This window comes from Asterias amurensis, chromosome 20, assembly GCF_032118995.1.
Source record: "Asterias amurensis chromosome 20, ASM3211899v1".
Classification (NCBI taxonomy): domain Eukaryota; kingdom Metazoa; phylum Echinodermata; class Asteroidea; order Forcipulatida; family Asteriidae; genus Asterias; species Asterias amurensis.
The window spans coordinates 5,630,038-5,644,577 of NC_092667.1; the positions used below are offsets into that span (position 1 = coordinate 5,630,038).

Genomic DNA, 14,540 nt, shown 5'->3' on the forward strand with positions numbered 1-14,540 from the left:
GGGCCCTGTCTGGGGACACCTTTCGAAAAATTGCGCAAGCGCTAACTGTTGAATGAGGTGCATGCCGGTCTAGCTAGGGATCAAACTTGTGCGCTAACTAGACCAGCATGCATCTCATTCAACGCCTACAGCGCAAGTACCGAGTATTTGTGATAAGGTATGGTAGTCTTTGGCGACCCTGTTTTGTAGAGGGCGCTTTATCGACCGTTTTAGAGCCTGACTCGGAAGGACTGGGGCATGTCTACCGATCTGGATCTCGATCCAGATGTTTGTGTGATACATATCTCTTCTCCAGTAACTCGTGTTGCGGACAGTATTCGTGTAAACGTCGCCTGTCGAGACTACGCTAGAGACGGTTATCTACGCGTATTCGTGCTGTGTGCATCGAACGCGCCTTGCGTCTCGAGTTTTTCTAAACACTTGTTATTTTTCAGTGTGTTTTGTTGTAACTGCTCTATGGCGAACTGCTGGTTTCTTTGCCAAAACCGTCTGCTGGTGTTTCCTACTCCTTGCAAGGTAATACGACGAATAATGTGACCTTATTTGTTTTATTTTATTAAACGCAATTATTGCGACAAATTGTTCTTGAAAACAATGAAGAAAATGTTACAGATTGTCCTGGCATTCCAGCTCTTGTATTATTGATATTGTCGATAACATTTTAAGCATTAAATTTTTCTCAACTCAACTATTCTCCGCAAAACATACTTTTGATTCAAAGACTCATACTTTCCCCAACAGTTAAAGACTGAAACACATTACCATCAGACATCAACATCAACATCTTTTCAGCTACTAATTAATTGTCAAAGCTTGTTCTGTATCTAGACAATGGAGCAGCTGCCGACGGTGAACGGTTTGTTGTGTGCTCAGTGGGTGCCAAAATATGAACAAAAATATCCACCACGGAAGAATAAGACCTTTCAATGAGCTGTTATAACCAGATCCTGATCCAGAACACAGAACAATTTTTTTTATATTTATAACATTGATATTTTCAAACTTAACATAGTTGCAATTTCGCTTCATTCCGTAAAAATGTTGTTTTCTTCCATGTCAGGCCAACCTGTTACGGTGACTCCAATATTTCGAGAAGAAGTTTGTTAAGCAGCGCCCTCTATTTCGAAAAAGAAAATAAGATTATGGTCACTGCACAGTGGATTGTGGCGATTACCATAGCAACATCAGTATCTTTCTGTGTTCTTCTGATTGGCCTTACCATCTTCGTCTGTGCCTTAAGGAGCCCGGCGTACGTCGTCATCGACCCCACAGATAAAGACAGTGACATCCTTTCGAAAGCAGGCAGTAAAGAGAAGGAGGTTGATGAGGAGCACTGCCGTAAAAATGAGGTCGAGGAAGATACTCGAGTACTTTCATTTGTGTCAGTTATCGAATAGTAGAATCACAGTATTGCGTCCCAGTCGTCGACCTGTGACAGTAGTCGATTAATATCAGTCGAATAGTGATAGCAGTCGAATAGTGATTGTCGAAACACCAAAAATTTGATGAGAGAAAAATCAAATGGTCCTCATCGGGATTTGAACCCAAGACCCCTGACACTTCGGGCATAGTGTGCTCTAACGAAAGCTACGATGCACAGCAGTCGACTCCCTCCCTTAGTACTAGTAGTCGAATAATTACTCCAATAGCGAAAGTATTCGAATAATCACAGTATGCAGAAAGTTTAGTCAGATTCACCGCTAACCAATAATAGTTAGTATCGAGCTTCTGAGTTAATTATTTTTTAATTAATCTGAAAATGTCTTTAACACTCTTCTTTGACTAAAGTAAGACTGTTATAAAGAAAGACAAATAAATAAAAAGGGTTGGGTTACCACCTCCTCGAAATGTTTGTATTTGTTAAGATTATTATTTTGTAATTTATAAGCACATTACCACCGACAGCATGTTGTTCAAATCACCCTTTGGCCTATGCACCAGACCTTAACGAACATTAGGACTTTTTAGGACTTCTTAGCAATACTATTAATTTTATGAAGGGGGATAGTTTACTGCATTTACTTCAACGTGTGTCACTTACATTTTGTTAACTAAGATGTTAACTCCAGATTGTGTTTGGATATGGCCAGCACTCTAGCGCTCGACTTGCCTCTACTATCAACCCTCGCAACAGTTTTAAATTGCTGCATATTTAATGAGCGTTTCAAATACCGCGCGCTGTGCTATTTTTAGAATCGGCTAGCAAACAGAAGCATCCTCGCACACCTCCACCCCCCTCCCCACGCGGTCCAAAGGTGACTTATCGTTCACTCATTATTATTTATAAGCGTGAGAGACCAACTTAGAAAAGAAAACTTAACAATTTCTATTTTAATTTCTACAGAACATGAACAACACCCACCCCAAAAAGATAAAGTAATAATAAGTATTTATTTTCGACCTTAGGGCTGAGGTTACGTCAGTCTGAAACGTAAATACCACAATGACTAAAACCACAACTTCTATAATCGTTACCCATTTCCGCTAACGACGAACTATGCTGCGGTAAGGGTGAGTTTGCCCGTTTTCGGCCCGTACATAATGACGTCATCTAATCCAGAATTAGAATCTTGCGGGAAAAAGTTACAATAAGGATTTAGTTGGAAAAGTGTTCCCCTCTCGGGAATATAAAAAAAAACGGTATTGCTGACGTTTGTTTGCAATAGAGTTCCCCGTGATAATAAAAATAGATGTTTTACCGCAGAGGTCTTTTAGTAGTCAGTCGGGTGAGTGGGAGCTCCATTAAAGGCACAGCCGTCGATTTCACAAAACTCTTCCTAACTTAAGATTAATCTTATAGGACTTAGGACGAGTCCCAACCCTGCACTGTAACATGCAGACCTTAAGATTAATCCTAATTTAGGACGAGTTACTCGTCCTAACTCGAGATAAGACGAGTCCTAACTCTTTGTGAAATCGACCCCTGGACACTATTGGTAATTACTCAAATTAATTGTTAGTATAAAACATACTTGGTAACGCGCAATGGTGAGCTATTGATAGTATAAAAACATTGTGAGATAGAGAAAGATAAAAAGGCAATTTCTCACTCAAATATTAAGACTTCGGACCTGAGGCGCGGGGGGGGGGGGGGTTGCTCAGTCCCTCTCCCGTTCCTGCCCCGGGCCATGGTCACATAATTAATGATATTTCCTCCTAGCATAATAAAGACTGGTCAATATTGAACTCATCCATAGTTTCCACGAAGACCTGGAAGGATAGGGAGGCAAAAGGGAAATGATTTTATATCCCTCCTCGTAACTGTTACATAATACATCCAGTAGGACGAGGTGACCCATCAAGCATTGATATGGTCTGTAAGAACTGACGTTTCTTCGTTATCTTCTCTTTGCATGTGTCTTCAGTCCGAAGAGCCAGGGAGGGACAGACACAGTAGTTGGTGGGGGGTGGGAGGGTGTACCTCTGATAAAACTAAGGAATTTAGAGCACATTGTCAGTGTCAATGTCACGAGTGAGAAAGGTTGTGCAGACTAGTATTTTTTTTTCAAAATGGCTGCCACTTGTTATACATCCCCATGTCTCGTCAAAATGACAAATTTACGATAGCCCTGCCAAAATGTGTTTTACGTTTGAATATAATTGTATACATCAAATGATGCTTTAAAGAGACATACTAAGAACGAAATAAGACATGTAATTCAGCGTCAGCACTGAAGTCTGCAATGTTTCCGTAAAGCCACCATACAACTATTTTCAGTGTTGAGACTTTGGTAGAGAGACACACGCTGTAAGTGTCCCACCATTAACTGTTTTTCCTTTAGTTTTCTAAATCTATCCCACGGTTACAAACCAATGTGTGACCATCCTGTGATCTGGAGCCTAATGACTGGGAAACGGCTGCGGTTGATCGATGACGTATGCATGAGATTTAGCACAGTGGTGATGTACGCTTTAAGGTGGGTATTTTTGGCACACTTTTTATAACTTACGTAAAGGACGGTCAAGATTTTGTTAATGTGCAATGAGGGTCTAATAATCCCAATGATGTCAAAATATTGCTTCAACGTCGGTCTTTTGTGTTTTAATTAGTGACACACTTCCGATTCTACGTGGGGCCTTGATGGAGACCAAGCGGGTATGGGTGTCAAGCCCAGTATAGTAGGCAGGCAGCATTTCTGTGAGGGGGCACAAGTCGGTGGTCAGTGGAAGTTCGTAGAAAACACTGGACGCATCTATCTGTGTGCACGCCCGGATTAGTCAAAGCAGCAGTAATTCCTACCAGTTTCCACTCGTCATCTTAAGCAGACGTGGTTAAACAAGCACGTGGAGTGGTTCGGCCTAGAGGTTGATGCAGGATATTCTGTAGCTTCTTGTTGTCTCGATGTTTAAACCATGTTTTTCCTGGATTTCTAACCACGACCAGTTCAGACCTTGCCACATCCCATGTTTGTCATAGCATAACGGAAACCAAATACCACTCACTTCACACCGTCACAAAACAAAAGAAACAAACAAGATGGCGGCGAGACTCTGAGCATGCGCAGTTAGTACCACCCACCGCTACACAGTTTCCTGCAGATCAACTCAGATAAACCGGATGAATCTCAACTCACTTTGACATGAAATATTTATATGGATTTAAAGTTTTCCTCCATGTCGGGAAAGTACCTTAAAATATGGATCTACTAAAGAACCTACATGTTTGGCAAGGATACCAGCGTTGGACCACGTCAGGAGTTCTCCTATACATTAGTGTATGGTTGCTAAATGTAGCAACTCCACATGCAGTGTCGGCTGCCGGTAAGTACCCTAAAAAAAACTCTGGAAACTTATTTTAAATTATAAAAGCTACTAAGTTGGGTTTTTGAAAGTTCACAGAATATTTAATGTTAGCATGCTACATGGACATTATTTCATTCAAGAATTGTCTCATCTGTATACAAACTTGCCCTGAGATTCCGTATGCTGTGAGTGTCTTTAGAAGTTTGTGATAGAATGTTATGACAATGGAGAAATAATATTGACAAGGAATACATTTTTGTTAAGTTAAATTAAACCAGTGAGTGATTGTTACGTGTACATTTATTTTGTCAAACAATCAACGTAACTCCTAAAGTCGTATGATTCGCAAGGTTTCCATTGGTCGTGTTTTGTTAAAAAAAAATTATTTAGTTACATTTGAATTTTTAACCTTAATACAAAAATACAACTCGAATTGCAAAACCATTATTTGACATACGAACTCACTGAAATAATGCTAAAAAATATTTAACAAGGTATCATTACTCCCAACAGCCATATAATGCTTAATAAAATGGTAACTTAAGTCATCAGACAAAATTACATACTCGATAAGGGAAATGCAAACAAATTCTTTTATTAGAATTTAGATAACGGAAGTCAAATCGCTTCCTGACCTTAGACCTGAAGGTCACGATTTGCAAACACGGCTTCCGGTCTATATTTTGATACAACAATAGGTTTGAAAATTTAAAGGCGCTGGACACCTTTGATAATTCTCATAGAACAGTAGTCTCACTTTGTGTATCCCAACATTGCATGAAATAATCACTCTGAAAATTTACAACTCAATTAGTCATCGAAGTTGCGAGAGAAAGGGGAAAGGGGAAAAACATCATCGTCTCACAAATCTGTGTGATTTCAGAAACATATAAAATGCTTCGGGACTAGCCTGTCTTTTAATATTTGAGTATGAAATTACAATTGAAAGGGACTTGACTTGAGATGGAGAGTCAGACACGATTCTCCTCAAACCTCGTTTATAAATGCCCGGGCCAGGGACTCGGGAAATCATTTATTAAAGGAGATCTGATTTCAAGGCAATTCAAACTTGGACGCAAAATACGAAGTCTTGAATAAGCGATTAATATACGTCCTTGAAAACAAAGACATTGTGTAAGGAATGGCGGTTTTCTCTATGCTATAAGTTTGCTTTAACTATTTGTTTTTAATAAACAAAACTATTAATGGATTAATTAAGTGATAAAAATACAAGCCATTTTAGAACCGAAAAAAAATGAAAGAAAAACATCATAATAATATATAATAATAAAAATAATAAAAAAGGGAAAACCCTAAAACAGCCAATCAAGGATATATTATTGTGTACAAATTGTCAAACTGAACACTCAGTTGAATACACTGTACGTATTCAACCACCTTTAAAAATAAACTAAATTTTACCTTTCGTTTAAAAACTACAAAACTGTTTTTGGACGCACTTTATCTTCATTGTGAACTCACCTTCAAAAATGTTTATTGAGAAGCTTTCGGTTTTGACTCAGCGATTGATATAAAACGCGTAGGAGTGTTATTGACGACTACAGGACTGTATGACGTCAAAGAGGGGACCGGGTCAGGACCTGATGATTGGTCAGACTTTAAGTACAATGGACCATTGTCATGGTGCGGCCATTGTTTTTTCTCTTATTTAATCAATATAACCAAAGCGAGGCTTGATGGACTAATAGTCTGATCCCGTTGGGCATAATGCAAACTGGTATTCATCGTTTCTCTGGCACATAGGGCATGAGACTAAGAGGGTAATGGCCCAATGATAGATCCTTGTGTAAATGGCTCTAGGTTCCCATGATTGCTTCAATGTACAATGAAGGTACTTTTTCAATAATATTATGACAACGGAAATCCCTATCCGTTGTCTAAACAGATTGCACTCAGAATAGTTGTACCATATCTAGCATGGTTGTACACAGGTTATGAAAGTAAACTAGCAACTATACTGTGTGGATGAACAACAAATAAGAAGGTTCGATGTGGGTCATTAGGTCAGAGGTCAGAGTTAGCCTATGACGCCTACATGTAGCCCGAGGTCTAAGTACTCTTGGATGCAAATTCTGATACTCTTGTATCAGAAATAGTATGCATCATAAATGCACTGAGAACCTTTAATGGAAGACTAACACTGTAATGCAACCCAACCTACATGTTGCCCGAAAGTACCCTGTCATATACCTAGAACCCCATGAATAAAGGGGGAAGAACACCATTACCCTTAGTATATATCCTTGCCCCGTACGTATAGTGAATCAAGTTTAGAATCCATCCCATGGATTCATCTACCACATCCTTACGTCTAGTCATCGACATCTAAATACAAAGTGCCACAATATGTCCTTAAATAAAGCCGTTAAATCGTACAGTGTTGCCCTCAACTAATAAATGGGGGCAGATCGCAACCCTCAGCAGAGGACGTGAACAGCCCACCCCGAGAAACGCATCCTGAACACGGCGTCTCGTGCTGATGAAGAACCCCACTCGTTGAGTCATCACGGCCACATGGAAATTAAACATTGGTGATCAACATTGACTCGCCATGTTTGTTTCTAGACTTTACTGTGGGACACATTTTGTGGACATGCACACCACAATCTATACACATTATATTCGAGCCGAGGTTGTAGAAACAATAAATGAGTTGGCCCTCTTTGATAAAATACAAATCAACATTCGTTTTGCTGTTGAAGACTGGGAACACGACAAACATGGTGGCACCACAAAACAAAAACTACACGAAATTAATAAAATAAAAAAGCAGCGATATTTGACAGTTGAACGTGTGGTGTTTTGAAAACTGCACAAACAAAATTAGTCAGCAAATGAAATCACATTTTTCGTTTACCGCAAGAAGATGTGGGTTTATCACCGAAGACAAACCTAAACCAATGATTAAATACACACTTCCGCTTTTCCGGTACCTTTATCCGGTAGCTGTTATTTTCAGTACAAAGTTATTTTCATGTAACCGCATTTTGGAAAAGCTTTTTGTTCAGGTTTAAACACAAAGAAAGTGGCCATTGCCGTCCGTAATTGGTAACTCATAATAATTATTATCAAAACTTATTCATATGTTTTTTGTTTGACTACTTTTACTTGAAAACCTCATCACGTTGTCAACAAGTCCAGAGGGCCGAATTCACAAAGAGCTAAAAACAGATCTCAAGGGGAAGAGTCATCTTCTCATAATAATATAACCACTTTGGGGTCACCTTGACTCGAAATGATCCAGGCCCCATCAAACCAGAAATCTGGGTCAATTTTAGCCTATGATATTTAGAATGTATAATAAATAGAAAAGTATCTTCCAGTAACTAGTGACGTATAAGCCTTAACTGATTCTGATGATTCTTTATTTTCACAGCTAGCAAAATCCAGGGTTTCGATGGAAATGCATATTCTGGTCTTCCAATGTTTACATGTGGGACTTCAGGATGGTCAATCGAGCAGACGAATCGAGGTTTGTAGCCAGTGTTCATTTATACTTCTCTCGGTGTAGCCTGAGAAATTCCAAGCAGGTATCCTTGCAACAGGGGTCCTGGACTCGTGATCACAGGCTGGGGTCAACCTTGGTTGGATACAATTATATGGTTGGATAAACTTGCAGTGACGTAAAGCTTTCTTTACCGTGTTTTGATTGGTCCGAGGTGACGTAGGCAGCGTGCACTTTCGGTTGTCTGCATATGAATTTAGGTGAAAGGTTAAGATGGGCGGGGATTGACCTAGGCTTGAGGCCACTCTCTGGCGTTATTCACGAGCCTCGTGTGACGTCAGATGTTCAGGCTAGATAATGTGCAAGCTCTTGAACTACGTACGAAATCTTCCTTAGCTTTAAACTCTTTAAACAATCAGTTTTAATTCTTTAAAACGGACAACACTATTTTTAAACGTTGAATTTTTATTAAGTGCGATCATGTGTTTTTCTTTGCTCTTCAGGCAATCGTGTTGTAGCCATGTGTCCAAACATGTGCATTTACGAGCTATCGGTAATAGAGGACGCCTCTTTTGGGGGGCGTGGAAGCGGCACAGTGACGTTTAGCTACGCCATCAACGTTCTCGACGGGTCCAGTATATCCGACGATCCAGAGATTAGACCAGTGCTGAGTTTGTATTGTGATAATTGCTCCAATGACAAAGTTTGGAGTTCCGTCGACACGTCAGCATCGCGGACTGACGGCGTGTGGGTTTTAGCTTCAGTGGTTATCAAAAGTAGAGGAACTTTCAGTGTGAGTTGTATAAAAATTGCTCTTTTGGGGGATTTCACAAATTGCGTGTATACTGTGGTATGGATTAATAGTCAGAGTGTGGTCGGCTGGCAGCCTTCGGATGGGACGTAAAACCGTTGGTCCCGTGTGCTGTGTAATGCACGTAAAAGAACCCAGTGCATTTATCAAAAATAGAAGGGGTTCGCCCGGTGTTCCTGGTTTGATTGGCACTATATTACACCACAGAACCATGTAAATCATTAGGCCTATACGTGGTGCTATATGTGTAAAAACTAAGTAGGCATCACACTTCAAAATGTAGTATCACGTACCTTGCTTGAAAATACTGAATGTTTAAGCGCCTTGAGCGCCACTGAGCTGTGTTCGAAAGGTCTTGTATTTAAAAGTGTTTGCATTTTCCCGCAGTTAAAACTTGAAGCAAAGATTGGGGCCAGTGGACAGGTTATCGGCGTCGATGATGTCGTTGTCCAAGGAACCAAACCGCAAAGTAAGTACTGACCTATCCCCTGTCCTTATCCACAGGGAAATGGTTTATGTATACACATGACCACATGTATGCTGGATTTAAGTGCGAATCTGCAGAACCATGATGAAAGAAATTGTGAAATGATGCGTGGGGGTCAAAGGTGAGTATGTACGCGGGCGTAATACACGAGATTCAAAGTGTGACGTCACATGTTCATTCTAGTCCTGCACCGACGTATCATAAAAGATCGTATGCATAATGATGTCACTTGAGTAGAGCGCCGTTGGGGTAAATCCGGCCTGCGCACCGCGTCTACAATTAATGTGTGTGTTTTCATTTTCACAATTTATTGCATTTTCATTGTTTCATCTTTGGTTTACCTAAAGGTGGAGACACTTGAACATGATATTGATTTGTTGCGCATGTCATCTGTTTGCAGGTTTCCCTTTACCCACAATACCTCTGGAGATCCCATTGAATTGTGACTCTAGGGAGGATCCAAATGAGAACGACGCCAACATGCAAAGCACTACTCAGACCCCGGGAGAGGAGGTTGAAGATACAGGAGGTTATCCACGTAAGTCTTGCACAACTATTTAATTCCATTTCATGCTAAACTGTTGCGAAGCCGGACTCTCAGAAAGCGAAGTGAGTCACTTTGATACCAGCAACATAATATAAACCAAATACAACGGAGATCGAGAGAGGACCAAGAAAGAAAGTTTTGTTTTTAGATGTGAGAGGATAACTCCAGAAGGTGACCAGGCTGGTGTACTGAACCCTCAAACAAAATGTGAATGTTTCAAAATAATGAAATACCAATACAGTTGAGAAAATAATTTACTAGGCCTTTCATAGCTTGAACGTCTGACGTCACACTTCGAGGCTCGTGAATAACGCCACTGTAATGGCGGAGACGCTACAGGTCAGCACCCTCCATAATCACCTTTCACCTAGATTAATAAGCAGACGACCGAAAGTGCAACTGCCAAACGTCACCTCGGACCAATCAAAACACAGATACAGAAAGCTTACGTCACTGCAAGGTTATCCAATGAAATGATTGTATCCAACCAAGTCTACGTTGACCAAAGCCTGTGATCCCGAGTCACTACATGACGTCACTGCACGTTTATCCAATGAAACAAGTTTTTCCAATGAAATAATTGTATCCAATGAAATCGCTGGTGCTGCAAAGCAGGTACCTGCATGCAAGGAACAGTCTATGCGGGTTATTGGGGGACTCACTTTACACTACTAAGGACAATAACATTCTTTTGGTATGGTTTACACACAGTTACGATTGGATTCCAGACAACAATTAATACAGATGTAACTACACCCAAGTCTTCCGGATCAGATTATGCAAATAGCTTCAAACTTCTGGATCACGGTAAGTACAGGCATCGCTGGAGGGCGCCCTGCCTCAAACACAGCTCATGGCTTCATTCATTCACAACATGTTTAACCATGGTTTAACAAGAAAATTGGTTGATCAAGCTGACGTTATCAAGAACAATTTTGTATTCATATTTTGATGAAATCTTTTCTTTGAAACTACACAAATAACTACTTAATGGACCCTAATTGTGTTACCTACGTAAAATTAATTTGTTGTTGTTGTTGTTGTTGATTCCTTCCACAGAAATGACTCTTCTTCTTGCGCAGATTCTGGCTGTTTTGTCAGTGGCTGTTTGCGTTGTAACCATCACTGTTCATTGCGTTATATGGGGCAGACAGAGGTAGGCTAAGATTTCCTCATGATTTGAAACCAGTTTTAATAATAATCAACAATATCTGACTCATGGTGGCACTGTCCTGTAAAATTTCAAGGGATGAAGACGTGCACCGGTTTAAGGACTATTTCATTACCTTGAGTATTATCTAAGGTACACCACGAAGTACAAATTAATGATAACACCTCAAATAAAAATCAAAGACATTGCTCAACTTGAGGGGTGCACTTGTGTTTAAAGTCCAGTGACGATAAAAAACAAACAAACATATCAGTTTCATCTGAACCAATGTATAAAACTAATGTCACTACCCTCAAACAATTCTTCAATGACTCGATAACTCAACACTCTTGAATCAACTTCCCACATCATTTCAAGTAGATTTTCTCCTTTTCAAGAACTGACAAGTACTTCTTATTTTGTCCTGATGCAGAAAACTTCAAAAGGTTCGTAGCATTGATCGACAACGGGCGCCAGAACCTGACCCACGTGATAGCATGCTCCTTGAAATGAACCTTATTCCAACCGAGGAACCCGACACGCCCTGTAGTAACAGTCTATGCAGACCAGCCAAGGACATCTATTTAGCCAAACTAAGGGAATCAGATATACTGAAGCAACAATACCCACGACGGGCAACAATCAGTCATGGTATATCGCCACCCCGTCAGGGTGCATTGCTGGATGTAAGCGACGATAGTGATGTGGAGCAACAGCGCCCTCATCCGAGGACTAAAAGTTTACCAGGTCGTCCAGTCAATGACTACGAGTCTATTGATGAAATGAGTAAGTACCAGCCGCTGAGGTTTGAGAAGCGACCGGCTCCGAAGCAAAAGCCGCCGGGAATTCCCGGAGGCGGGAGGCTCAATGAACGTACTCGCGGAGTGCAGAATCTTGCTGCTGCCAGGAAGAATAGACCCAGCTCGGTACAGTACGAGGAAGTGCGCAAGCGCACTGATGTTCTTTTCGAAGAACCACGTGACAGGAGTAAGTCGGCCTCAAATTATGATTACATCAAAAGAAAGGCATCATCTCAGATGCCAAGACGTAGCGTCTTGAAATACGGTCAGTCACCACGCACTAGGCCGAAAGGGCGTGCCCCGCCCCCACCAGTCAACAGACTCTATGATAAACCATCGAAGAAAACGAACAATGATCGATTGATGAGCAGTGCGCCTCAGCTATTGCTAATTAAACGGGACTCGTCTCGCGAAAGTGTCCGAACGGATACCGAGAGCATTCCGGATGAAGACGAAGGTTACAACAACCCGAGAATGAGTACCTTCGGTACACCGGTACGACCCGTGCGCCCTGCCGTGGAGTCGGCCTATTTCACCCTGGAGCCCACTACCGTTGACTACAGCACCGGGGACTCAGACGATGAACGAGAAAGTCCTCCGGACGCCAGTCGGTTTGAGGATGCAGATGAAGCAACAGCCACGCCGAGAAATCTCCCAAATGGACGGGGAGGTAATTCGCTCGGCCCGATGCCAGTCAGTGCCCCGATCATTATCCCACCATCTCCAGTTTTGCCAAATGTGGAGATAATTATAGAAAACTATGACGAGGAAGAAACTTCTCATCTCTAATCTTCGAATAACTGTATAATAGTACAAGTCTTCATAGAAAAACGAACTGGCGTTTTGTAAAGCATTATGCACATACATGTACAGAGAATGAACTAGAATCTAGAGGTAAAGTTAAATAAATTAATGGTAGAGAAATTTAATGTTTTACCCGGCTTGGTCCAATATGATATTATTAAGTACGCCTACGGCCAGCCGTAGCTGTAGCCGAAGTTGACGTTACGGACAAGGCCTATAAGAGAGCTTTCGATTTGGGACGGGAGGAGCGAGGAGACGGTAATAATTTCAGCGATTTTTCGCGGGGGATAATGAGGCCACTTAAGCATCACCTATCCATCCCCATGTCAAGAAACAGTTCCTTTACGAACCTCTGAGACCTTTAATTAAAAGTTCTTATGCATAAATCAAGTTCCGTTTTAAAATTTATATGCAGGCAAAGTTATGTAAATTGTTTGTTTGTAAATAATTACTACTGATGGAAATTGGAAACACAATTTTGGTTTTGTCTGCTGGTAGGACATTGGTATGTAATTCAAAATATGTTGTTGTTTATAGTTTGTTGTTTTGGTGCACAGTCTAAATGATTGCACAAGTTAGCATGATGAAGTACGAAGTTAATGGTGTTTTCTGAAGCAAGTCAAAACTAGTTTATTTGACCAGAAACGGTGATGATTTTGTTAGGGGTTACTATTATAACTTATGCCGTAATAAAATACATGTTTACAGGCAGAATTGTCCAAAACAAATTTCCTTTTTCTAAATCGTATAAAATTGATCCAGTAAATGTACATTTTATAAAGCTTTCCCTTGAGTCTACAAATAATAAGTCACTTTGTGACTCCTTAAACAACACTAATAACACTGACAGACGGTTTAATAAAACGAACTACGCTGCCTCTACACAAGCCAATACATCACAACTATAGACCAGGTTCTAAAAACCAGAATTATGTCCAAGACGATAAACGGAACTACTTTATTAGCCACCAACCAATCAGTTAATACATAACAGGATGTCATATAATAGAACAAGTCTTGGTGCTACAACGTCTTGGAAGGAAATGCCCACAATGAACGTTGTACTATATAAAGTCTTGTAAAATTTGGCCACATGAAGAAAAAATATTGGTCCTCTTCTTCCGTTTTAAAATTGATAACTTTTCTTACACCTCCTAACCAACGATTGTTAATGTATCTTAGTTTGTTTTGAGGTCGGTTTTCTTGGTTGTATAGTAAACCTTGTTTAGTTATAACTACATTTCAAAATCATGAACATCCAGACCTGAAACTACGGATGCAATGGAGGTGATTGCCTCCAAGCCCCCTGGTCATTGGTGCCCTTGACATCCTCACAGGGTGCCCTTTACCATGGAGCGAAGCCTTTACCGAGAAGAAATGCCTTGTGGTGCCATTGTCCCGCAAATAACAAAGCATACAGGTAACACATTGCATGCCCAATTCTTGAAAACTTCAAGTTCATTTCTGGGGCAAAAGGGGCTTATCTAAGTCCATATATATAAAAAATTGATAATGAATTGACTCTCTGATAAAGTTGGAATATGGGTGGTTTTATTTTTACACTGGGTGGAGGCGGTGATCTGGGCAAGGGAGGATTGGGAAACAAACTCTTATACAAGTTGTTCTACAAGGACATCCATTTTGAGATCAAAACAACCATTTTTAGTTTCATTGGAGCATCGTTTTGGTACATTGTAAACCATACGTTGTTTTCAAGTGGCCAAAGGCACTT

The 14,540-nt window shown here is 40.6% G+C and overlaps 1 protein-coding gene and 1 long non-coding RNA gene across 2 annotated transcripts; both read left to right on the forward strand.

The window, feature by feature from the left end:
• Window positions 1–395: 395 nt before the first annotated feature.
• LOC139952433 (uncharacterized) lies at window positions 396–1,848 on the forward strand. The gene is made up of 2 exons (XR_011787894.1): window positions 396–516; window positions 1,061–1,848. It is a non-coding gene; the product is annotated as an uncharacterized lncRNA (long non-coding RNA).
• A 2,456-nt stretch (window positions 1,849–4,304) lies between these two features.
• LOC139952330 (uncharacterized) lies at window positions 4,305–13,892 on the forward strand. Its single transcript, XM_071951435.1, has 8 exons — window positions 4,305–4,761; window positions 8,141–8,236; window positions 8,713–9,002; window positions 9,408–9,489; window positions 9,908–10,045; window positions 10,766–10,861; window positions 11,114–11,210; window positions 11,638–13,892. The coding sequence occupies exons 1-8, from the start codon at window positions 4,638–4,640 to the stop codon at window positions 12,791–12,793; spliced, it is 2,079 nt and encodes a 692-aa protein (XP_071807536.1). The 5' UTR covers window positions 4,305–4,637; the 3' UTR covers window positions 12,794–13,892.
• Window positions 13,893–14,540: the final 648 nt, after the last annotated feature.